Genomic DNA, 27,021 nt, shown 5'->3' with positions numbered 1-27,021 from the left:
CAGAGAAGTGTGTATGCACCAGAATTCTTATCAGGACCAATGTCACTGCCACAAGAAAAAAACGCTGAGGGCGTGGCAGATCAACAAGTCGATGGTACAGATCTAAAACCTATGCCATTCTCATCAATGCAAGATATGCCACTTAGTTACCCTTCCAATATTAAATATGAAAATCCCAATTTCGCAACGGGCATCAAATACGAAACTGAGAGTCCCAGATATATGCCCAACAATATGAAATATGAAAATCCCATCGTTGAGCCTGTTGTTAACAACATAAAATATGAAAGTCCCATCGTTGAACCTGTTGTCAAATCAAATGATTATGCATATGATCGAAATGTTGATGGTGTTAATTTAAAATATTCAAACCAGCAAAATTTACCAGTACCTATTTCCGGCAATGAAGATATGATCCCCACACATTCCAACAATGAAGAGCCTCCGACCAGAGTTATCGTAAAAGTAAACAAATCTTTACGTCGCAATGGTTCCTCGAAAACAAATCGACGAAAGGAAAAGCCGAAGCAAAAAATAATCGAATGTAAATATGGTTCGGTACAAATATGTGGTGTTCTGAGCAATGGCACTGTCCGCACTTTTGAAAATATTTGTGAAATGCGTACCAAAAATTTGCATTTGAGAAATAGTAAGTATTATTTATAATTTTCCAGATATGATTATATATAAGAAGTAAAAACTCGTTCCATTCGGTCGGGCATTTATATAGAAACTATGCGATTCTAAATTCTAGTGAATTGTTTATTTGTCAGTAAGCCAGGATAGTCTACATAGCCAAGCCCGGCAAGGCAAACTATCAACTAGTGTACGCAAAGGTCAGTGGAAAACGCTTTGTGGTACACCACATTGAAAGCACATTCGATGCAAAAAGGTTTACTTTAGCTGTATGCATTGATATCGAAGGAGCTTTCAATGATGTCGACACACTTATCCAGTCCTTTCAAGTTGACTAGCAATCATAGCCTGGGTTAGCCACAAGCTAAGGTATATATAGATAAACTGTAACCTACAAGACATAAGCATCAGGGACAAGATAGGAAAAGCGACACCGCTGGGAGGGATTCTATCACTACTCCCCTATCAATAGTCTCTTAAGGACCTTAACTGGGGAGTGAGGATGACGTCAAAGTACTTCTGAGGGAAATTAGTCCTAATTTGTTATGCAGAAAGGCTGAAACGGCGTTCAATATCGCCAACGACTTGGCGAGGCCGAGTGGCCTTAACGTAAATCCGCACAAGACAGCGATATGTCTCTCCACTAGAAAGACATAAATAGGACAGTATTAAGGACCCATCTTCCAAAAATAAGTAATAAACATATTAAATAAAGTAGCTGAAGTATGCTCAATCACTGCCAGGTTCAACCTAAGAACCCACAAACCTTAAGGGAAAAACACGAATGATTACAATTTCAATATTTATTATAATACTCTGGCATTTAAAATATGAAAAATAGTTTGGCTATGAGGTAGGCTTTTATGTGTTGATTGTTGGAACCTTTTAATCGTGCAATTGATTGCTGGGTATGGAGATAGGAACGTAAATAGCCCGCTGGTTACAGTCGGCTCGGGGTACTCGGCTAACAGATGTTGGTTGGTTTGGTAGTCTCGCAGGTATTCGGCTGGTTACATTCGTCTCGAAGATACTCGGCTAGCTGATGTCGGCTCGTTGATGATCGGCTGGCTTTAGTCGGCTTGAATATACTCGGCTTGCTGATATCGGCTCGTTGGTGTTCGGCTGGTTTGGGTTCGGTTAGTAGTTAATGGTTATTAGTGTGGTGCTGGCAAAGAGCGAGGCTGAAACCTTGTTAACATTTACCGCAATACGTGTAGTTCTGTAGTTCACTCGTAGTTCGTTAACGTCCGAGATCGACCCCTTCGCCATTGAAGAGTAGAACATATATCCGTATGGTAATATGAAGTGAATGAGAATTATTGCGTACTTCAAGAAAAGTGTTTGTCGATAAATGAATTAAAGTTGAAGAACACAGGTAATGATGCCGGCTTAGGTTTACTGTGAGACGTTACTTACTACTAAATATTGAGATGGGTTGACATTAACTTGGGAAGTGCATAATGTATGAAACGGTCGCGTTGCATAAGTTAAATATCTGAGAGTCATTTTAGAAGGAATGCTTAAATGGAAAGACCATTTACAGCAATATGTAGGCAAAGTCCACAGATGCAGGGATTTCAATCCCAAGGACATATAGACCAATACAAACATACGCGTTGGTAGTCTAGTGGATAGCAATGCACAAAAAATGTCAAGTTAAATCGTTAAAGAAAGTCCAGAGAACATTCTGCCTAGGTATATGTGAGGCAAAGCGAACAACAACTAGGACTTTGGAGACTGAATTGAATATACATCCTAATAAAATATGAAGCGAACGTCACAGCTTTAAGACTTAGTGCTATGAACGAGTCGTTCGACTCCGTACACTATGTAGTACAGGCTACTATTGGATCCCCAATCAATAGATTTTAGTCGGTTGAATAGTTGCCCTCTGGCAGCCACAACTAGCATGAAAGTCGGGACTGTGATTTTTCATTGAAGAAGCGAAAAGCAAAATTTCGCTTTCCAGATCACAGGCCAAAACTCACCAGAGGCTCCATAGTATGCATCTTCTCTGAGAGCAGACTCCATTCATTATTTCCTCCCATACAATTGGAAACAGACCTGAGAACATTATTAAGACCTGAGAATTCAGAATCGATCATACATCGTCCTTATTATTCGTATTACTTTCTGGGGTACTCCCTTTTGATTGAAAACTGTACAAAAATAGGTTTTATAATATTAAGGTCCGATACAAAATGTATGGATATGTAGCCGTTCCCCGCAAATTACCCTTTTTATCCTAATAAAATTTATTTATAGTCCGAAAGAATTTCATAACCTACAACTTATACGGAATTTATTAAGGTACAGGATCGGGTAAATGTGGAAAAGGATGAAAACAAACGAGTATTGATTTCTTTGTCAAAATTTATGAGCTACATTTTATACAATATTTGGGGGTAAAAAAAACTCGTATTCAGTTTACTGTTCTTGAAAATAAGAGCTAAGGACGAAAAAGTCGCACAAGGAATCGATATAGAAGAAAAAATATTCCTCATTCGAGTTTCGGTATTATAATATCCATATTATAATCTGACATTAACTTATACCTGCACCAATATTATATGTTTATATTTGTTTTACAGCCTTTGCAAAACTCCATGAAGGACGTTGTGAAAAATGTAACTACGATTGTGAACGAAAATATGAACCCCTCTGTGTGCAGCGTAATGGAGTTAATTATACCATGGTTAATGACTGCTATTTCAATATGGCCATATGTTTGGATAAAATAAGTAGTAAGTTGACACAATCAACAAAATTACCGCAATAAATAATTTTATCTTTATAATTAAAGATTGGACAAAAATTGCAAATGGTGAATGTAATCGAAAATCGCCGATAATTGATCGATATGAAAATCAAGCACCTGGATTTCAATATACCAGCAATTATTTTGCCGCAACACCAACGGAGAGTATGCCAGCGAGTACAACAAAAAGTCCTGTAAAACCTATTCCAAAAAATAAGAAATCAAATAATTCTTCAAATGCTAAAGGCAAAGTGAAAGTGGAGCTAAACAAAGATGTTGAAAATAAATCTCTTAACAATCATGTGGTAAGAAAACGTTCCAATTGGTTTGCAGAGAACGATCAATACAGTATGGAGCCACAAATTTAATCGATTCTAATGGATATGGTCCATCGAAAGGTATTTAATCTTGAAATATTTTTTATTTTTTTTCAATATTAGTAAAAATTATATTTTCTTTAAGGTTATCAAGGAATTGATCTATGAAAGTACAGTGTGTGAAATATTTTAGTATATCCTTTTAATTTTATTTTAGTGTTATTGTTGCTTTTTGTACGATTTTTTGTAGATTTCCAATGAAATAAAAATATGTATTTTTAATGATTATAATATTTTTAATTTGGATGTAAATCTGGCAAAGGTTCTAACGAATTATTTTTTAAGGTGGGCTATATAAAGGGAATATATGAGTCGTTTATTTTGAAAGTGGTTTAAGTTAATTTTAGGTTCTGGATACAAATCTTGGTTTTCTTGAAAAGTTTACAAAACATATTACCTTATATATTCCATCGTGTTTAACAATATTTTTGAAGCAAATCAAACCTACAAATATCTCAATAACAGAAAAAATGGACTTAAACCACTTTCAAAATAAACGACTCATATATGAAACAAAATTTACAAACTGATTTCTTCTGAAATTTATGCAGCTTTACTGTGTTATAGCACATTAACAATGTACCGGATTATGCAAAGCCAGTGGCTTTTAATTGTCAATTCCCTTACAAATTTCTCAAATAAATCTCCATAAAGAAGGTTAACCGTATTGTATTTAATATTACAATAATACATTTAATATTACATCGTAGAATGTGTATTGTGTATATTTGTTACAAACAATAGTTGGATCGTAAGAAATGTTTTTTTATTTATTTTCTTTTCATATTTAGTATTCAAGATCACGGCATCTGACAACAAAAAATATACAAATTTAAACAACACATATGTATACGTATGTAAAAATGTTAAATTCGCATTTTTAACAAGTTAGCACAATTTTATACAAGTTCATTCAATTTGAAGTAAGACATGCGACCGCAAAAAAATTATGAATGAAAAATTGCTGAATTAATAAAAAAATAGGTACATACATATAAGGGGTAATATGATATGTATGTCAAATTGAAATAATTAAACATTAATAAATAAATTTATAAATTTCGAATAATCATAAGTTTTATATCTTCAATTTTTTAAGAAAATCTCAGATTTTACCCCGTAATTCTTCTGAAAGTGTACTATTTTCTCAATCCTCCCGATGAACCAATGCAAATTGTACCATAACACGTTTTTTTAAATATTTTTGTTTCTTTCGGTAATTCAATATTAATGGTAAAATATGTTGTACATTTTAGTACCTGTGTACCCTTATAGTACGAATTTTTGTACAATATTTTGTACAGCGCATCATTTAATATACAGAAACCTGCCTTTATAGGGAAGATTTTCATTAAAATTGCAGAAATTTAGTATTTCTGGGGCGTTTCGTGTTACAAAATCTTCATTGGAATAATTATCGGTAAAGATCCCACCCATTATTCATTACATGGGAAGTTGCTGAAAATAAACATCAATACTGTTATGGTAGAAATTTTAGAAACATTTGCCTTTAAAAGTGCCAACAATTTAGTACTTGTGGTGTTCAGCTATTTGTTTGCATAGTTTCATTTATTTGTATATGAAGTCTCCCTTTTTCACTAGATCGGAAACCAAAATTCATATAATCATTCGCTGTAGTGTTGATCCATGTGGGATTGGAAACCATATTTCATGTAACTGTCAGTAATTTTTAGTAAAAATTTTCGAAAAATATTTCCATAAAAGATTTTATTTGCCATAGTCAAAGATAAACAATAAAATTCGGATATCTGTATCTAAACTTTCCCATTAACTAATTTTTAGTAAAAATTTTCATTGTTTTTCATAGAATACAATGTGTCGTACTTTTTAGTACATTTTAGAATTTATTTCAAGAAAATATTTGTTTATACATGTTTATTTTCATAGTTCCAGGTATGTATTTAATAACAGGTTCCTGTTTATCCGTTCTATGGTACACAATATTTAGTACTTGTTAGTACCGTTAATTGCAATTTACTAATTTTTTTGCGTATTCCATTTGTTTATAATATACAAAGCTACATACAGAATTTCAGAATTATACTTTTTTCCACACTGTGCAATATTTTGTATTTGTGGTGCCATATAGTACGAATTTCTATTAAACCAAGCATCTTATTTGTACTAAAAGTTGAACATTTTTGTACTCTAAATATTTAGTACAATTTTCAAAAAATGTTTGTGCATATCGCTCTATTTGTAATAGTTAAGCTACATACTAAATTTCAGATTTCAATCTCTAACTTTTCCATTGTAATTTAATATTTTGTACCTTTTTCAAAAATGTATTACTGTATATTATACTATTTGTACAAGTTTAATCTATGTGCCTCGTTTCAGATTTCTATTTTCTATTATGCTACAGTATTTAGTACATTTTAGTACTCATTTCAAAAAACATATGCGTAGCATTATATTTGTAATAGAGTAACTACATACTTAGTTTCATATTTCTACCTGTTCCATTGTATTTTATTATTAAATACTTTCTATCACCACTTTAGTACTAATTTCCAAAAAATGTATGCATAGTATTCTATTTATAATAGTGCATGCTATAGCGAAGTTTCACATTTCTATCTCTATCGGTTATATTATAATATATTATTTATAACTTTTTAGTACATGTTAGTACTAATTTCCAAAAAAATATGTTTGTCCATCATTCTATTTGTAGCATAAGTTACATTCCAATTTTCATATATATATCCTCACCTGTTCCATCGTAGTGTAATATTTAGTACTTTTTAGTACTAATTTCCAAAATTCTGATTCGCTTATCATTGACAAATCTGTATAACAAATTTAAGAGTTCTACTTCATACCGTTCCGGTGTAATACAGTTTTAGTACATTTTAGTACTAATTTCAAAAAAAGAAAAATACTTATACAAATCATTATATTTGTATTAGGTTAAGCTGCATACCAAATTTCAGATAACTACCCCTACCTGTTCTATCGTAGTAAAATATATAGTACATTTTAGTACCATTAGTAGTAATTTCCAAAATTTGTTCACTTATTCTGATTTGCTTTTCATTGACAAAGCTGCATACCAAATTTCAGAGTTGTATTTACAACCGTTCCAGAGTAATACAGTTTTAGTACCACTTTAGTACTAATGGCAAGAAATATTTTTGCAAATTATTCTACTTCTAATAGTTGAAGGTACATACCAAATTTTACATATATATATATATATATATCTACCGATTCCATTCAAATATAATACTCGTGTACTCATGTGTACGAAAAGTACTATATGGTACTATATTTGGTACAAATTTAATTCGGACATTCAAGTCGAGCTGCAATCCAGATTGAGATATGCACGTAGTTTTGATTTGTTTTTTACTTATGTGTACGAAAAGTACTAAATCGTACTATAATTGGTACAATTTGAATTTTTCGGTGAACCCATATAGCTGGAATCATGAAATTTGGAGTCATGATCACTGTTGGAGTGTAAGATTGAGATATGTAGGAAGTTTGATCCAGAAATTTGTACTAGTGTGTACTAAATTTGGTACAATTTGAATTGTGGGTTAAACGATAGTGTTGGAATCCTGAAATTTGGATTTAGGATCACTGTGGGGGTGTTAGTTTGGGTTAAGTAGGAAGTTTTGGAAATTCGTGGGTGATCCAATAGAGGTGAAATCCTGAATTTTGTATCATTGTGGGGGTGTAGGATCGGGTTATTCAGGAAGTTTTGTTGGATGTTTGAGGTGAGTACTTATGGAAATAATGTGTGCTAAATTGAACTAAATTTGGTAAAATGTGGATTTGGGTGACATTTTAGAATTCGAATCATGAAAGTTGGTATTAAATGGTACTCAAATTTAATTTATGGTCTAAAGTGTGGATTGGAGTTTTTCTGACATATGGGCACTTCCGCAAAAAGGTAAACCAAAGTCGAAGAATTTGTTTCTTTAATTATGCTTAAATACGTAAAGGCAAAAAATACAAAGAAATACAACATTTGTCATTTTTTCTTCTCGTTCTTAGCATAAATACTAATTTAATGACAAAAATGCAGACACTGCAGAAATAAAAATTGCAAAATCAACAATGTCGCGTGAGTGACCGAGAAAAATCCTTCGCAAATAAAGGATATGTCATATTTTGAATTTTTGAAAGTGCAATAATAATGCTTGGTATCTCTTATTCCTGTAAAGAATATTAAAAGTTTAAAATATTCACACAATTCGCAGAGTTTTCCCATTATTAGTAGTGATGTCTAAAGTCATGTATATTTGAAGTCGGGTGACCGCTCTTTTGTGGCTTTTATCTCAAAAGTTAAAAACTAGAGGCTCTCAATTTTTTTTACCACTGATAGTACTCCTAAAGTTCTACAAAAAAGTATTAAGGGAGATTTGTAAAAAAAGTAATTGTTTTCGATTTATGTAAGATTTAAAATTTGATTTTGCCTATGAAAGTCGTGTAAGCGACTGCGGAAGTGCCCATATGCAGTTTTCTGTGAAAATAAAATAATATGTTAATACAATTTAGATACTTCCCACATTCGCTAAAGAAGTAGCGGGCATATGCTAGTATTGGATATATTTACTTTATGGGGTCTCTGGTGAATATTTCGGAATGACAAATTTAATATATTTGTGATGGACTTTTATAAGACTTCTGACTTTTTGACTTTATATAAATATACTATTAATAAAGTCTGATATTTTCAGACCACATAGAGTTCTTCATTGGCTTTTATCAAGTAACTAACCATCTGCAGAGAGGTATCGTGAGAAGTTGCACTATTGAATATATACCCAAGGCTTTGGCATATGTGGTATACACTTTTTCTGACTTTTATATAAATACTATTAATAAAGTCTGACATTTTCAGACCACATAGAGTTCTTCATGAGAAGTTGCACTATTGAATTCAGCTTCGGATTAAAGGTAGGTTTGTTATCCAGTCGTTAATAAGAAATTTACACATTTTTAAAAGGTTGGCAAATATGACGGACAGTGTCTGAAGCACAGGCGTAATTCCGTTTGTGGTTCAGACACTGTGAGGTAGGCCGATAGACAGGTACTCACACAAATTTCTCCAGATCTCTTATTGGTTCTGAGGTATCTTCTTCACCGCCACTATTTGATACCAGACGTTTTGCAAAATGTTCCTTCCAGATCCTCAACAATAAGTCTGTATACGTCACCAGATTTTCTTCTGCATTCCTACAGGAGAATGTGCCCATACCAAAGTCGTCGGTTTGGTGTATTACTCGTTGCTAAAATTTCCGGCTTCCGAATCAATTTCATGCCGTTGCCGGATGTTTCTTCATGTACTCTGAATTTTCCGACGGTGGGGCAAAAAATATTTTCCATTCCAATTTTTAAATTAAAACCTTTAGGCGCTCGTAAAATATGTCTTTGTCTTCCGTCGGAGCATGGGCGCAAATAATAATTGGAATTTATTTAAAATAACCTCCATATAAAATGCAAAGGCATTGCCATAACAAAATCGACTTTGTAACGGGCCACATTGCCAACTCTCGCATTAAGTGTGGCAACTCTCTCTCTGCTCTCTGCCTTTGACAAATGTTTTCGATCAGCTGTTGTTTGTTTGGACCGTGGCAGCAATACATAACAAATTAAATCGAAGCATCCGTCGTCCGCCGTCTATTTGTTTATTTATAACAAAATCTGATTGAAGTGCGGTTGTTGTGTTGTTGCTGTGTGTGGCAGGAGAAAGCTTTCAAGTGTTGTGACCGTTTGAACCGGGAAAGAAAAACATATTTCAAAAGATGACACCAAAAACGCTGAAAATTTCATAAAACATACACACAAACACAGAAAAGCTATACCAGCCACAAAAGACTCAAGAGAAAAGGCTATAAAAAGCAAGCAGAACCAGAAGATACACGAATGTTGTCATTGGCAGTGAAGTGTCGTACTATTAGTAGAAGTGTGTCATCGGTGTGCAGTGAGTGAGTAAGTGCGTGAATGCGTTCGTTCATTCATTTGCTGGGAAACAAATGTGCGTGTGCAAGAATAAAAAAAAGTGGATCAACTATTTTTTGCTGTGATAAATTATATAATAGAAGAATACTAAACGAATCCGCACATGTCTCATACCAATGCAACTGCAGTGCCACCCGCTCCACCAAATTTTTTGCAATGTGCTGACAAGTCAAACAATTCGACGCCACAACGGCAAAAACCCCAACTCGAAGAATGTCTGTGGTCCATTGATCAACCGGAATTGCAAAAGGCCTGTTTTCTTGCCAGGATCTGTACAACGAGGAAGCCGAAATCATGTACTTACTATAATATAAATAGTATACTACAGGTGGGACCAACTTGTGGTTTGACAGCGGTCAGCATGCTGCTGGGAGGCCTGCTGCCACCCACTGTTCTGCTGCAAGAGGCCAAGGAACGTCATTACACCTACAATGGTGAAATGTTTAGTGCCCACAATTTGTTTCAATTGATCTGTGATTATTTGCCCATTATCAACAACAATAACAACAACAACGACGACGTCACCATTGACAAAAACAGCCGGCCATGCAAACTAAATGCCAATGACACAGATAGCCGAAACACAGCAACAACAACACCAGCACAAATACCTCAACAACAACAACGACGACAAACAGCTGTTCATCAGAGACCCATCGAATGCCAAATGCATGAAGGTCGTTTAAATTGTGCCAAGGTCAGAGATGCACTGCTGCAGGGAGCTTGTCTATTTGTACCGTATCCTTTTCAAAAAACAAACTAACGAAACAAATAATTATTTTTAGATTTGGTCGTCTATGTAAGTAAAATGAATTGAGAATTATTTTATTACTTGTGGCTATATATACGTATGTGGTGTTTGTGCCTTGTTGACCATGCACACATTTATGTGTTTTTACATGGCGCGTATAGGTAATTAAAATTCAAATGAGATCGTCGGTTATTTTTTGAATAAATTTGAAAATTAGTTTGTAAAGAAATTGGTCGGTCTTGTAAAATCAAAGTAAATACCAATACATTGGTCCTAATATCGACGACCTAACGTCTGTCTTTCCATTCATTATACCTAAAGGGAATAATAATTGTACCTCTCAACATTTTTTTAATTTTTTTTAACACACTTGGTGTGATTAAGTTGGTATGGATTTTAACTAATAGATATATCGATATATCGCATAGTTCGGAATATGTGTTCACTTTTAACTTTAATCGATCAAAGGCCAACTACTATAAGTATATTTAATTTAAAATTAGATTTCGGATATTAAGTCAAGTTTAGGAACTATACGTTCTGCTCGCTACAATGTCATACATTATCACCAAATGTCGACTATACAACAATAAACCGAGTTGAGACCATAAACTTCAATTAAAGGGACCCCCCATTCTCGATTTTTTTATTTTTAAGATTTTAAATGGGCTGGTAAATGAATACCAATGCTTGTTAAGGTTTGTAACTTGGCACATATATATTTGAAGATTTAAAAAGGAAGAAAAATAATTTACCAAAACTTGTTGTTGTTTTTTGGATTCAAAGAAAAGTCCATATTTTCGATGGCGGGCATGATAACTCCTCACTGGAACATCGGAATCCGAAAATTCCAACGGTGTTAGAAAGAGGACATGTCTGGCTCTCGTATGAACTAGGATAATTGACTTCGCACAACAATTAACAAAATGGCGGAACTTTGAAAATTTTTTTATGGAAAATCGCCTATTTTTTTACCACAAACTAAGTTAAAAAATAAGGAAGATCTTCACCGATTGGCTTTATTCTAGTTCATACGAGAGCTACACACTCCAAGAGAAACGTGTCAAAATTTGAAACCGATTGGATTAGTTTTTGAGTTATCGTGCCCGCCATTCGTTTTGAGAAAAACGCGTTTAAAGTTTGAGAAGCCCTTTAGCCGTCACTTGATGCTGACACAATAAATCGGCTATATATTCAAGAGTTCTTGAGATGTTCACTTGGAATTTTGTAGGAACATTCTAGAATTAGAGTAGATTCGAATTAAATCAAAAAAAAATTGATACCGAGAATGGGGGGGTCCCCTTAATTCCAATTTTCTACGCATATCCAACGTTAATGATAAAAGTCTTCCAAATAATTATAACATTCTGCGAAAATGTGTCATTATATGGAGGCTATGCGTATATGTGAACCGCTATAGGTCATTTTCGCAATTGACAATTTAGTTTTGTATCTCAATACCTTTCTAAGCTAGTATAGGATATAAATTGACTATTTCGAGCCATTCACCATCCTATAGTGGAGTACGGTTATGAGGGCACAACACCAATACGCAAACCAAATATGATATCTGTTTCAATATAAAATGGAAGGGAGATTTGTTACCAAATAATAATCCAAAATAGCAAATTACAGCAAATTTGTTGTAAAACGTTTCAAAATTTCTGCAAATATCGACCCAAAAAATTTCAACCATATTAATAATTTTTGGAAGAAATATTTGGTCTCAAATAAGAACCCAATATACCTGATAATAGCCAATTCGACCAAGAGATTTTCCAAAATCTTCAAAACATCGATATTTTGGGGGTACCTTTATATGGGGACTAGCCCTAAAAGTGGACTAATATTAATAAGGTAGAAAGATCTAGTACATGATAAACACAATATAAAGTGATAATTCGTAACCCCGCCTGCTCGTAACAAAAACCCCGTCCTATGAAAAAGTCGCGACAATTCGTAAAAGTGCCATACATTTCGATCCCCTCGATATTTCGTAAAATTTTTCCAACAAAATGTCTAAATACCTGATTTAATTCGTAGTTTATCGTCTTAAACTTTAAATGTTATTCTTTCACTTCTTTCGTGTTTTATGATGTAGCGGGTTCGCTGCATTCTTTGGAGGAAAAAGAATAGTGGTTAACTGTAAACCGCATACTTGTGATCCTCCGCTCTGAAGTGATCCATCGGGTTATTTACATTTTTCTGCTGCTCAGTGAATTTAAATTCAATGCCATAAAACGGGCGCACTACAAGGCGCTTCCTATTCGCATAAAGCTTGACATCATAAATTCTGTGAACAATGGTGAACAAATTTATGTGGCGAATTTATACCACTTATACATTCAGTTGTCGTTGTTTTAACAGGCTACATCTGTCGCTGTGGTGACAATCCATAGCCGAGTTGAACTCGGGTTGTTCCGGAGCATAGATCCGATTGTCGTGGGAACCTTTTCTATTTGGTAGGCAAATTTGGTTTCCAATACTAAATTAGAGCTAATTCCGTCAAATGGCCGAAATACCGAAAAATGGGAGTATTGTATTGCTATACCGATATATGGAACTTGATCTGGAGATCTGTGGATATATCCTAAAAACAATCTTTTTTGTGATAAAAAAAGGACCAAAAGTTAGTTGTAAACTTCCTGCTGATGTGCAACATAGCACACCGTAATAATTACATACGACTTTTCCGAAATCTTTTAATGTAAGGGGGTCTATATGTCGTATTTGTTTCGGATATTATTCAAACCATGATGTCATTATTATATTAAAATAATCAAACTACCAAAATTAAACACAAAATCCAGCACCTGTATTCTAATCTACAAAAATGTTAGGATAAAATACAACTTTATTTCAATACATTTTCGTATTTATATTCCCCATTATTTAAACTGAACCGAGAATTACTCTGACTGTTATATATGTCGATATTTCTGTGTGGAATAATGAAACTTATAAATAAGCAATCGGAAACAATTTCCACAATCCTGTAGGCCTATTCTGAAACTTGTAACAACATTCGACATTGTTTAATTTTCTTTTGTTATTGTAAAAACAACAAAACAAACAAATGAAATTGTTGTATAGAATAAACAATGTCGAATGTTGTTAAAAAGTTACAGAATAGGCCTACAGATTTTATTTTTCCTTTATAAATCTCATATATTTTATTTCATTTTAAATATGTATATTGGTTAATTTACTTAGTGTTATCAAAGTGCACAACCAACCATACGTTATGGCATTGCCATATGTGAAAACAAAATTGTCTTTGATTTGACAGCCGTCATCAGCTGTTTTGTTGACAACAAACGTTTATGTTGAGGTTATGCTTGCGTTTCTTTAGTTTTTTTAGTAGCGTTTGCAAACAATTTGTTGTTTCTCCGCCAAACATTCTCATAGTTATTTTAATCTAAATATAATTATAAGCATTTATAGAAAAATATGGCCACCGAAGAGGAACAAGTAAGTAGATTATCGATTTCTTAAATTAGAATTTGTAATAACACATTTTTGATACTTTTTTTCTAGACTGCGGTTGTTTTGCCGGTCAAGGAACCATTAGATTTGATTCGTCTCAGCTTGGATGAAAAGGTTTACGTTAAAATGCGTAATGAACGGGAGTTAAGGGGACGACTTCATGTAAGTAAAACTGAAAACACTATCTGCAACACAGTTTTTTCATACTCGGGTTTAGACATTCCTCTGAACATTAATGGACGACATTTTACAGAACGGTTTGAGACAACAGTCCTTGATGGAATGTAGGTACATATAATATTTTAGGTTCATGAAACCGATTGTAGCGCTTAATAGGAATTGTAAAATCAAATAGGTCCTTGGGGTTTACCCATGCAACTTTTTTTCCATGTATTGTATTCATTGGAGTGTTTGAAATGATTTTTAATGAATCAAGTCAATTGTCATTGCAGTTTAATACCTTTGAGCCATTAGCAGGGAGTTATAATGTAGCAGAGCATAAAGAGTTTATTATTTTAATATCGTAATCTGTTAGTAATAGATGAGGGTGTAAAGCTTATCTACAGAATATGTCATATATGTAGTCCGCAAACGAAAGAACCACAAAATGTGTAAAATTGTTAATCCTGAAGAAATGCCGTGTTCTCATTATTCCTATGGACTACTTACAGGAGACCACAAAGATCTTCCTCTGTGTCAACACAACAAGTTGTTTCCGATGCAATATTTACATACAGAATCAGTCAACCAAATTACCATCTAATGTATAGGCATCTAACGCTCAGACAAATCAGAAGTGATCTTTATGATCTGGAGAGAGGTCCAAAGATAAAACAGAGAGACTCTAGAGTCTAGACTGTAGTTAAATAAGCAGAGGATGAATATAGAGTGAATACGATTTTTAGGAATCCCCTACCACGGATATTTTATTATTTATTATTTTTAATCTCGATCAAAATTTGGTAAAATGCATTACGATGTTCCAAGTTTTGATCAAATGGAATCGTACATTCGTTTCATATGAGATCAACAAATTTTCTAACGTTTGACTATGGACCTGATCAATGAATAGTAGAAATATATAGGTTAGGTTAAAGGATGTTCAAAAACCAGACAGCTTACCCAAGGTACTTGAAAGAGCAGGGAATGAAAAGAGCGTAGGAGTAAGAGGAAGGATAGAAGAAGGTTTATTATTTTAGCCATGTCAAAAGTTTGGAGAAGAATGCTAGAGTATCGATTTCAAGTCTTCCAAACAGTCGATGTCTTCTGTTGCTTATCTACAGGAGATATGTTCAATTATTTCTAGCTCTCCTCATCCTCACATAAACCATTTGATGTCCCATCATACCATTGATGTCTCATTTAGATGTGAATGATCTAATCCTGACCTGTTATGACCCATATAGTGAGTTCGGGTTTCCTTTGCTCTGTGACAGCAATGAAATAGTTCCACAACGTGAACTACAGGTTCCTCAAAATGCTGCTGCCTTCCCTTAGTAGGTCTAACGGATGATAGGTGGTCGTGTAGATTTCTTAACCAATAGATCGGACGACTGTAACCCCCTAGAGCAAATTCATCAACAATTGCATTCGCATTTATTTTACAATGTTCTCGAACCCAACCAAGAATAATTTATGGAAGAGCGGTCATGAATCGCTTTTGAATTTACAGTGTACGACTTGTATACATAGTTTACATCATATTGGATAGTTCCTTTGAATGATATATGTTTATTTTCTCCAATAAATTGAAAATTTGGTGGTGGAGGTATCAGATGCAGGGACGGTAGTCTATATATTCGACTTTGATTTAAAATTAACTCCGTTTCTTCGTGAACACCAGCCAGAAGAACAGACAGACAATTTGTAAATCTACTCAAAAATTGACTAAAAAAGATTTGGTATGGATGTGGGGTCTGCAATCGAGAGTCGATTTTGAAGCACTACTCTGTCTTTTGATTTAAATTTTTACTGATTTCCAATTTTCAGGCTTTTGATCAACATTTAAATATGGTACTCGGAGATGCAGAAGAAACCGTCACTACTGTAGAAATCGATGAAGAAACCTATGAAGAGGTGTACAAGACCACTAAGAGGACTATACCTATGCTGTTTGTTCGAGGCGATGGTGTTATTTTAGTTTCACCACCAATGAGAGTGGGTTAAATAAAGTGTACATATAGTTTGTAAAAAATCTTAAATATATAAATATTTAAAAATAAATATAAATTTGATTTTCGAATTATTGCTATTGGCCATTTTTATTTTGGAAATTGGACATATTTCCCTGGATATTATATATTTAACATTAGAAAGTGAACTTTTTATTAACTTATTATCATTAAATATAAATGGTTTTCCTTAATTTGAAAAATTTTTTAAAAATTGAATAGCTACGATCCCGACTTCAATCATTCACCATGTTTAAAATCAGGTCACAAAGCCCATTGGGCTTTAATCATTGGTCACTTAATTGCAGATAACGATGAGGTAAATTTATTTCATCATATTTTAAAAATAAAATCTCTAAACATACATTCGTTTTTCTTTTTTTCAGTTTTATGTTATAGCACGACATGGTAAAGCTAAAAATCTTGCCGTTTGGTCTTTACAATCACTGAGTGATAGCAATGCGAATTTAATTGAATTTGCCCAGCCGAAAGGTTATCCCGATTGTGATTTTCTGCTGCCGCCCGGTGGTATTGGTGGAAATTTAGGTTTAAGAGAACGTGCCATTATTGTCAAAGGATTGCCGCTTGAAATTACAACGATTAGTTAGAAAAAATTCTAATGTATATAATGTCGAATTTATTTATAAGGGCTATACAAACAAATATATATGTTGATATTACATATAAATATATTTAATATGTATATAATATAGTGTAGTCGTTATAAACAAATTCGACTTTATATATTGTTTCATATATTGCTCTACTTAACAACGAACTTAATTTTTAATAGCCATTTGTAAAAATTTTGTATTTATTTTGTTTTGCCGATTTATGTTTATTGTCATATTCTAGCCATATAAAAATACCTTTTTTATTAAATTAAATTAAATTAAATTAAATATTTGTTTTTAAATATTTTATTTTGAAATTATTATATTGTATAAATATTGTTATAGACATTTTATATTACTTATTTTTTATTTTATTATTATTTTTATTATACATCCAAGGGTAAAGGGTTTTTTGTTTTATTTATACAACGAATGTAATAAAAATAAAAAGCAACTAACTAACTAAAGCAAAAAAATTAAGGAGGTGTTTCGTAAAAATAAGAAATAAAAATAAAAGCTCATGAGTTTCGGAAAAATTTATATTGAAAAATTCTCATTACACCCTCTACGAATCCGAAATTAAAGCCGATTTCGGATGTTACGGTACCTTTATAAAGGGAGGACATAACAAACACATTTTGGTACATTAAATTTTCAAGATTTTCAATGGGCTGGTAAATCACTACCAAAGCTTGTTAAAGTTTGTAACTTTGCAGATGTATATTTGAATATTTAAAGGAAATATATTTGTTTTGAAAAATTTGTTTTGTTATTCTTTTGTTGTTGTTTTATGGGATTCAAAAAATGTCCTTATTTTTGATGGCGAGCATGATAACTCCTCACTGGAACATCGGAATCCGAAAAGTCCAACGGTGGTAGAAAGGATACATGCCTGGCTCTCGTATGAACTAGGATTATTGATTTCGCCCAAAAATCAAGAAAATGATGGACCTTTAAAAAATATTTTTGGAAGATTTCCTATTTTGTACCACAAACCAAGTTAAAAATAGGGAAGATCTTTACCGATTGGATTTATCTTAGTTCATACAATAGACATACAATACACTCACGGAGAAACGTCCCAAAATTTGGAATCTATCGGATTATTAGTTTTTGAGTCATCGTTCCGCCATTCGCAAACACGCTTTTTGGAGAAAAATGCGCTTAAATGTAAGATTTTGGAAAGTTGTTGAGAATTTCTCTTGAAATTTCATAGGGAAATTCTTGAAGTGTAGATTCGAATAAAATCAAAATACATGGGGTGTCTCCTTAAATGTAAGATTTTGGATACATGGAACCCCGGCGCCACCTATCGCTGGTTTCTACAAAAGATTATTATTTAGGACACAAACCACAATAGTGTAAAATACAGTACATTAAACTCACATAAATACAGTACTCGTATTACGTTTTCCATATATCCTAGAAGAAAAATTAAGCGCACGGCTATCATAATATCAAATGGCGATATTACACTTCATTCTCTTTTACACCGGACGGATATCTGCCAATCTGTAGATATGTACTACAGAAACGGAACAACGGACGGAAAACGTCGTTAAGTTCTGGCGGGCGGAACTTTATCTACACAATGTTCATTAGATGATTTGTATGTGTATGCCATGAACAATTTTTAGTGTGGAGATTGGTTAACCAAAGAGAACCCAAAATATCAAATTAATGTCAATTCATAAAAAAGTGCTTAAAAGTCATATATGCATACATTTTTTCTCATGTTATTCATGATCAGAGGATTTAATCCACGAGAAAAATACTTCCCTTGAGGATCCAATTCCCCAAATGAAAATAAATAATAGCAAATTAGATTGAAAAGCGTGCACTTCTGAAAATGCCGAAAATAATGAGGAATATTTGTAGGAAGGTTTGAAACCAAATTGCAGCCAATTCGGTTGGGAAACGAAACCAAAATACCGAATATTGGAGGATACTATAAAAACAAAAGATGTACAGCATATCAAATCATTCTATCGTGATTTCAATAGACATACGGACATGGCTAAATCGATATAGAATATTATTAAATACCATTTATTCATTGCGGCGTCTACAGTGAATGGCAAATGGAATGACAAATTTAATATATACAGTCCACTTTACACAATTTTAAGCTAAAACATTTAAAATATATTAAGGGGACCTCCCCCATTCTCGATTTTCAAGATTTTCATTGGGCTGGTAAATGAATACCCATGCGTGTTAAGGTTTGTAACTTTACTTTAACTTTAAAAGAGAAGAAAATTAATTTGCAAAATTTGGTTGTTGTTGTTTTAGGTGATTAAAAAAGGCGTTAGTTTTAATAGCAGGCATGATAACATCACTGGAACATCGGCATCCGGAAATTCCAATAGTGTTAGAAAGAGTTCTAGAGTACTCAGTACGCTCAAAAACTAACAAATTTGCGGACCTTTGAATTTTTTTTTTTTTTAGAAATTCGCCTATTTTTGACCACAAGCTAAGTTAACAAATAAAGATGTTCTTCACCGATTGACTTTATACTAGTTCATACGAGAGCGATACACTCCCAGAGAAACGTGTCAAAATTTGGAACCAATTGGATAATAAGTCTTTAAGTTATCGTGCCCGCCATTTGTAAAAACATTGCTTCGAGAAAATGCGTTTAAAGTTTGAGAATCACTCTTGCCGTCCTTTACGCTGACACAATAAGTCGGCTATATCTTCAAGAGTTCTCGACATTCTTGATTTAGTGTAGATTAGAATTAAATTAAAAAACTGATAAATTTTTTTGACAATGAGAAGGGGGGAGGGGTGGGTCCCCTTAAATCGAGATAAACTGCACAAAATGGAACACTCACACGGAGCTCACGGATTAAGAATTTTAGTATTAAATTAATTTATTTCCCACATTCCTTCAAACACTATCCTAAATTGTATTTTTTTGACATTCTTTGTTTAACATTTGTTATATCTTTTTTGCAACGAAATGTACCGAACCCCCTGACGGACATGAATACCTTATCGACGCGAAGATTGAAAGTAGTTTCATTGACTTTCATTCCCTTAGACTTCAAATCGAAAAGAGAAATAACGAAGGAAGTTTAAAGAAGCCGTTGGAGACCTTCCAATTGTGGAGTATCAAGTGTGGTAACTTTAGCCGAAGGCACATTGACAATATGTTAATTCCGTATATTTTCTCTTTTACTTTGTAGAGAATTGTACAAATTTGGTGGGCGGGCCCTTATGCAAACAAAAGAAGATAATACAAATTGTTGCGATCAAATAATTTGTTACACGTTTAAATATTGTGTAAAACTTCGTCACTCGGACCCCTAGACCCACAAAAAAGCGCATAAAATAATTAATTTTGCATGCATTTTTCATAGGCAGTACAATGATAAAATGACTGTTAATTTCTTACCTTTAAGAAATGTTCGAAATGTAGTCCAACAATCAATATATACACCAGCTGCAATTCTATTTCAGTTTTAATGGGATTAAAGAAGACCTTTCAATTTTACATTTGCGGATTGCGGATTTAAATATTTTTAAATTTTGTGTTTATCTAAACGCACACACGAAAAGGAAAATAAATGTATGTATACACACGAACACGCAGATGAACCGAACGTTTTATTCTTTATCTACTTCGCATAACTGACGATGGAACGTTAAAACTTTTGTGTCATATTTTCTTGGCTTCTTGGCCGAACTTTTGCAAAATGATCGACAATTTTCTTAAAAATGTTCAACTATCCCACATTTTGTTTAAAATATTGTCTGGAATAATTTATTTTTCTATTCCAAATTTGTACAATATTTCCAAAACTTCCTTGGTTTTTTTTAATATTTCTTGAAACTAAATTTACCGACTACCACGACCGACATTTACACTTTATGAATGCGAAGTTAGAACTGATTAATATCAAACTGTTTTCTTTTTTTTTAATTTCCGATTGAAGAGAAAATTACCATTTATTGGTGTTAACAATTATTTTAAAGCCTTTTTTTATTGGCTCTTAAGCTTTTCTTATAAAGATAAGAGAATACCAAGATCACAAGAGAGGAAACATACAGCGAGTGAAATTGCATGCAAAACTGGAAACGGAACATGTCAAGTTTGTTATAAAAAAGCTTTTGCCTCAAGTACATATATTTGTTTCGCACTATTTTTTGCAAACATGGAAATTGTTGTTGGTATTTTATAAAAGCTTTTTATTCCCAATACTTCGTTGGGGGCAATCTTACACACACACACGATGAACCGAACTCATACATTTGTCCTAACTTTTTATTTGCGAAGCCGACGACGGAACACGAAAACTCTGTGGTATTTGTTGCAAAAGTTAAAGCTTTGTAACCAAACGCGCATTTTCACTATCACAAACTTGTGGAACAAAAGGGAATACATACACAAACGAGCCTATTGATCAACAATTTTCACTACTGCCATTCATTTTTGCAATATATTACATTATTTTAGAAATTTCTTTATGCACAATATTTAATTTAATATTAGATTTAGATTATTTTCAATATTTTACACTATCTTGAATGTTTTATTCCCTTTTCTTATGTTTTGCAACAAAATTTACCGAGCACCACGACGGACATGTATACCTTACGAACGCGACGATAGAACTAAATTAGTTTCATGCACTTTCATTCCCTTTGTCTTCAAATCGAAGAGAGAATTGCCGAAGGAAGTTTAAAGAAGTCATTGGAGTCTCTCTCATTGGGGAGTTTGAAATGTTATTACTTCAGTCGAATGTGCATTGCCAATATTTTAATGAATATTTATCTATGATAGAAGAAGATAGAGAGAGAACACTTGCAGTTAAAATTAGCAATCTGAAACAAAAAAGTCCTGATCAATCATGGTTTTTGAGCTATTACTACGTTGAACAAATGTTGGTTATTCGCTCTCAGAAATCAATTATTACATGTTTAACTTTTAAAAAACTCACGAAAGAGAATAAATATGATTAGCAATTAGAATTATTTTAATAAAAATGTAACAATTTGCACTTGATGAAATACAATTACTTTTCCAAGAATTTCTTAATAATGTTATAATATTTGTCCAACGACATAAACTGCATGAGAATTTCGCTGGGGCCTCACTTCGAGGTTAACAAGGCATTTACAAACAACAGTGGGAAAGGTGTGGTATTTTTGGAAATGCCTTGTTAACCTCGAAGTGAGGCTCCAGCGAAATTATCATGCAGTTTATGTCGTTGGTCACCTAAGTACTTCGCTTTGTTACAAGAGACATTTGGGTATGAAAGGTTTTTTGTATAGAAGCAATAGCTTCTGGGGAGAATATCCCAACAAAAAACTAAGGGCACTGATGAGGATCAGTGGCGTGATCTGAAACTATAGTCTTCCCTGCCTTACCCCTCGGCAAACAATGCCATACATTCCCCACCACTAACTGGGATTCAGCCTGACTATTTTGCAAAAACAAAAGGGAAAACATCATATTAAAAATCAAATGTCAATTTCTTAAATGAGATCTTCAGTCTTGAGAAATGTGAAATATTAGGTTGGAGGAAAATAAATCCATTATTTTTATGTGACTTTATTTGACATGCTTTGGAATGTCCGATTTGCACCGTTTTGTTGTACGATTTTTTGCCATTTTAAATGTAACTTCATAATGCCTCTCTCATAGAAGTTCTGCTCTATATTTGCAAAAAAACTCTAGTAGTCGATTTTCACAATCCTCCCCAGATACCAATTTTTATCATTAAAGAAATTTTGCAATGCAAGAAAAAGAATATAATTGCTTGGTGCCAAGTATGGACTGTATGCATTAAAACTTTCCAACCAAGCTACCGAAGTTTCTAGTGTGTCACTGTAGATGTGTGTGGCCTAGATCAATTGATATCTTCAAACGGTCCAGTTGTTGGAAGCATAAGCATAATAAATAATCCCCTTCTAGTCCCATTAATTGCATAGCAGAACCTTCCTGGCCGTTAGTCCTGGTTCGCCGCTCTTTGAACAGGGTTATCGTATGTGATCCATTCACTTCGGTTGAAAAATGAGCTTAGAACCACCAATATACCTATAAAGAAGCTGGAGCATTATATGGTACTATGTATATCTAGCCAATTTTCACTCAAAATATTATATTAGAGCAAACCCGCTTTAAAATATGTCTCAAAGTAACGAAAATTAATAGCTACTATTATATGTGGACTATACCTGATGATGGACCGATATTGGTAATTGTTAGTAAGAACCAGTAAGGAACGTAGTAAAGTCGGACTGGCCGACTATATGATACCCTCCACCACTTTGGGTATATTCTACATATGTATCCGAAAAGACGTCGCTGCACTATTTAAAATTTAATCTCAATCAGACACCCATATGTCCGTGAAGATAAATTAAAAATTTAACTAGCAAAGACACAAACCACCAAACTTTTTCGCTGGTTCACATAGGGTTAAGACAGAGAGAGTGAGAGAATGCGAAATTGCAGAACTAAATCGAGAGAGAGAGAGAAAGTGTGAGCGTAACTGCGTAACTTTCCTAAAGTCACCCTAAACATTTTCAGAAAATCGGAAAAATGCCCATCTCCGAAATTCTTTTTGCCTATATGGTCCACACTCTTAGACCTTTCGTTTGAGCCCCCACTCAACCCCAAACCCTTCTTCATTTTTTTACAGTGGCCCATTTTATCGGAAATTTTCCTAAAGTCACCCTAAACATTTTCAGAAAATCGGAAAAATTCCCATCTCCGAAATTCTTTTTGCCTATATGGTCCACATATTCTGATAGTACACTATTAGACCTTTCGTTTGAGCCCCCCCTCAACCCCGAACCCTTCTTCATTTTTTTACAATGGGGTATTTTATATGAAATTTGCATAAGACCGGCCGCAATTTAGTTCTGCAAATTGGTGGCGCATTGTCAAATACGCTCACATACTGCGCACAATTCTGTTCTGCAAATTGTGGCACATTCTCAGTTACGCTCACACTTTCTCTCTCTCTCTCTCTCTCGATTTAGTTCTGCAATTTCGCATTCTCTCACTCTCTCTGTCTTAACCCTATGTGAACCAGCGAAAAAGTTTGGTGGTTTGTGTCTTTGCTAGTTAAATTTTAAATTTATCTTCACGGACATATTCAGTACGCTATACCAAATTCCGTGCAAATCGAAAGATATATAGGGAATTTGGTACACCATTTTCCTAAAATCGGGCGAAACTATATATGGGAGATATATCTAAATCTGAACCGATTTTCACGAAACTTAGCACACGTCATTCTAGACTAAATTCAATACACTGTGTAAAAATTCGCGCAAATCAAATGAGTTCCACCATTTACCTAAAATCGGGCGAAACTATATATGGGAGATATATCTAAATCTGAACCGATTTCCACGAAACTTGGCACACATCATTCCAGATATAATTCAGTAGGCTATCCAAATTTCGTGCAAATCGAAAGATATATAGGGACTTTGGTACACCATTTACCTTAAATCGGACGAAAATATATATGGGAGCTATATTTAAATCTGAACCGATTTTTCCCAATTGCAATAGGGCTCGTCCTTGGGCCAAATAAATGAGCTGTGCCAAATTTCATCCAAATCGTATTATAAATGCGACCTTACTTTGTTTACAATTTAACATCAACAGACGGACGGACATGCATAAATCGACTCAGAAAGTGATTCTATGCATATGCTCAAAAGGAACCATGGGTCTATCTCGATTTCTTTTGCCTGTTACAAACATATGCACAAATACATAATACCCTGTACCACAGTGTGGTGAAGGGTATAAAAATTTGTCATCCAATTATATTATTGCAGTCAATTTTCCGAAAAATGAGGGTAACCTTATACGGTGGCTATAAAAAAACCTGAAGCTAGATTGACAATTTTTTTCTAAGGAAATTTCCCACATGAAAAAATACTAAATAATATACCGGATAATTTAGGGCACCATTGTACCCCGAAACTTAGACCAATATTGATCACTCCGTTCATAAACAATTAACTGTTCAATAAATATCTAATCGCATGATTTTCTTTTATGTAGAATATTGAGGAATTACACAGAATTACGAACATTTATGGTTGTAAATTGCTTACCTTCATTTTTTTCTCCAAAAAATATCCATACAGAGCAGCTGCTTCATAGGTCTGCGACAAAGGTATATAGATATTTCACTCATCAATTCGAGTTATCGTCAACGTATCATTTAAACGTTGATGCTTTTATTTCATAGTTTTGATTAATGATTTTTCACCGATCGCTCATAATTTTTTGCTACAAAGTAGTCAACTAAATTTACCGAACACCACGACCGACATATGCACTTTATGAACACGACGTTAGAACTGAATAGCTTTGAATTGTATACATATACTACCGAGAGAATAAGCGAGTAGTTGTTATTAATTTTATCCAAAGGGTATTGGCAATATTGTGATTTCGTACTATAAGAGCCGAAGTTGTTCAATTGACTCTTTCACTTTTCGTATACATTGAAGAGAATACCAGGATCACTACAGAGGAAACATATAGTGAATAAAATTGCAAGCTGGACTGAGAGAGATTTTGTGTCAAATAAATACGGTTGTTTCACTCTATTTTTTTCCAACCGACCACCAACATACGGAAATGTTGTTGCTTTATAAAATAGTTTACTAAAAGCTTTTTTTCCATAAGCTTATTTTCATTGTGAACCATTTTTACTGAACAAACACATACACACGCGCAGACGAACCGAACACAATCATTTGTCTGACTTTTTTATTTGCGAACACGACGACGGAACACGGGAACGTTGTGCCATTTTATCCGAGCGCTCAAACTTTTTAACCGAACACGCATAATTTGCTTTTGCACACACACCGAACAAAAAATGGAATACACACACGAGCCGATTGATCGAGAATTTTCACTGATGAAATATATTTTTGCAATATAATAGGTAATTTATATACTTCACAATTTTCTTTTTGCAAATATTTTATTTTACTTTAAATTGATATTATTTTCAATATTTTACACTCTTTTTTTACTATTTATTTCCTTTTCTTATATATTTTTACCGAGCACCACGACAGACATGTACACCTTGCGAACGCGACAATAGAACTAAATTATTTTCATGCACTTGCATTCCCTTCGACTTCAGATCAAAGAGGGATTTGCCGAAGGAAGTTTAAAGAAGTCGTTGGAGTCTCTCTCTCTCTCATTGGGGAGTTTCAAGTGGGGTAACTTCAGCCGAAGGCGCATTGGCAATATTTTTTCTCTCTGACTTTGTGGAGAATTATAAACAGTGGGTGAGTGGACATTTTGGCATAAAAAAGATGATACAAATTGTTGTTGCATTTGTTGCAGCCGATTGAATGAATATTTCTCTATGATAGAGAGAGAGAGAAGTTGTTTTAGCGAATATCACATGACAAATATTTAATACGCAATTAGGATTTTGTGCTGGGGCGTTTTGGGTGAAGGAATTATGTATATATTTATGGATGTATGTGTAACATATTTTTGGAAATATCCATTAATATTGCATATGTTTTTATTAGTATTTCCAATTGCATTTTTTAATATTTTCAATGTTTTTTTTTCGTTTTGTTTTTAGCAACTTGACAAATTAACAAAAATCTGAATTAATTGTTAAAAAATGTTCACACCACGTTAGTATTTAATAAAAAAAAAAATTAATTTCTTTTTAATTTTTTAATATTTTCCAAATAATTTTGTTTTTTAAAAATTTGCAAACCACGTTTATATTTGATACAACAACAATATTTTACTTTAAAAATTCTAATTTCTAATTTTTTTGCATTTTTTTCACTGGAGCACCTCAAGACGAACCGACCATAAAGAACGCGACATTAGAACTGAATTGAAGTGTTGAAGACAATAACAGTTATGACAGGTCATGCATTCTTCACACATTTACAATTACATTTTGTTTACAGAGTTACCATATTTGGGGGGATGTGAGATCCCACAAAGTAAATGTAGGGTAAGTGCACCAATAGTCGGCACATTAAGAATTTTCGCTTTTTTAACGTTTCACCATTCCAAGTGCATCTTTTCCACGATGTTGTACTTAGGTTCATCTGTTTCTAAATTTTGTTTACTCCCCGATGGAATACAAATTTGTTTAATTAATTTGTATTAAAGTAGATTAAATTAATAATTATGTAAAATAGTGCCTTTGTGCCAATAGTCGGCACTTTTTCCCAATGGTCGGCATGTTATGTTCCA

General features: G+C 33.5%; 2 protein-coding genes across 2 annotated transcripts; both read left to right on the top strand.

The window, feature by feature from the left end:
- Window positions 1–9,871: 9,871 nt before the first annotated feature.
- Window positions 9,872–16,817, top strand: LOC133331508 (actin maturation protease). The gene is made up of 3 exons (XM_061539901.1): window positions 9,872–10,506; window positions 16,399–16,495; window positions 16,563–16,817. The coding sequence occupies exons 1-3, from the start codon at window positions 9,872–9,874 to the stop codon at window positions 16,782–16,784; spliced, it is 954 nt and encodes a 317-aa protein (XP_061395885.1). The 3' UTR covers window positions 16,785–16,817.
- On the top strand, window positions 13,940–16,171 carry LOC133331521 (U6 snRNA-associated Sm-like protein LSm3). Its single transcript, XM_061539910.1, has 3 exons — window positions 13,940–13,990; window positions 14,057–14,167; window positions 15,995–16,171. The coding sequence occupies exons 1-3, from the start codon at window positions 13,970–13,972 to the stop codon at window positions 16,169–16,171; spliced, it is 309 nt and encodes a 102-aa protein (XP_061395894.1). The 5' UTR covers window positions 13,940–13,969.
- Window positions 16,818–27,021: the final 10,204 nt, after the last annotated feature.

This window comes from Musca vetustissima, unplaced genomic scaffold (genome assembly GCF_032173495.1).
Source record: "Musca vetustissima isolate MV318-11 ecotype Yass unplaced genomic scaffold, APGP_CSIRO_Mvet_v1 utg27657, whole genome shotgun sequence".
Classification (NCBI taxonomy): domain Eukaryota; kingdom Metazoa; phylum Arthropoda; class Insecta; order Diptera; family Muscidae; genus Musca; species Musca vetustissima.
Note: the sequence above shows the minus strand (reverse complement) of the source record. Positions and strands in the feature narration are given on the sequence as shown.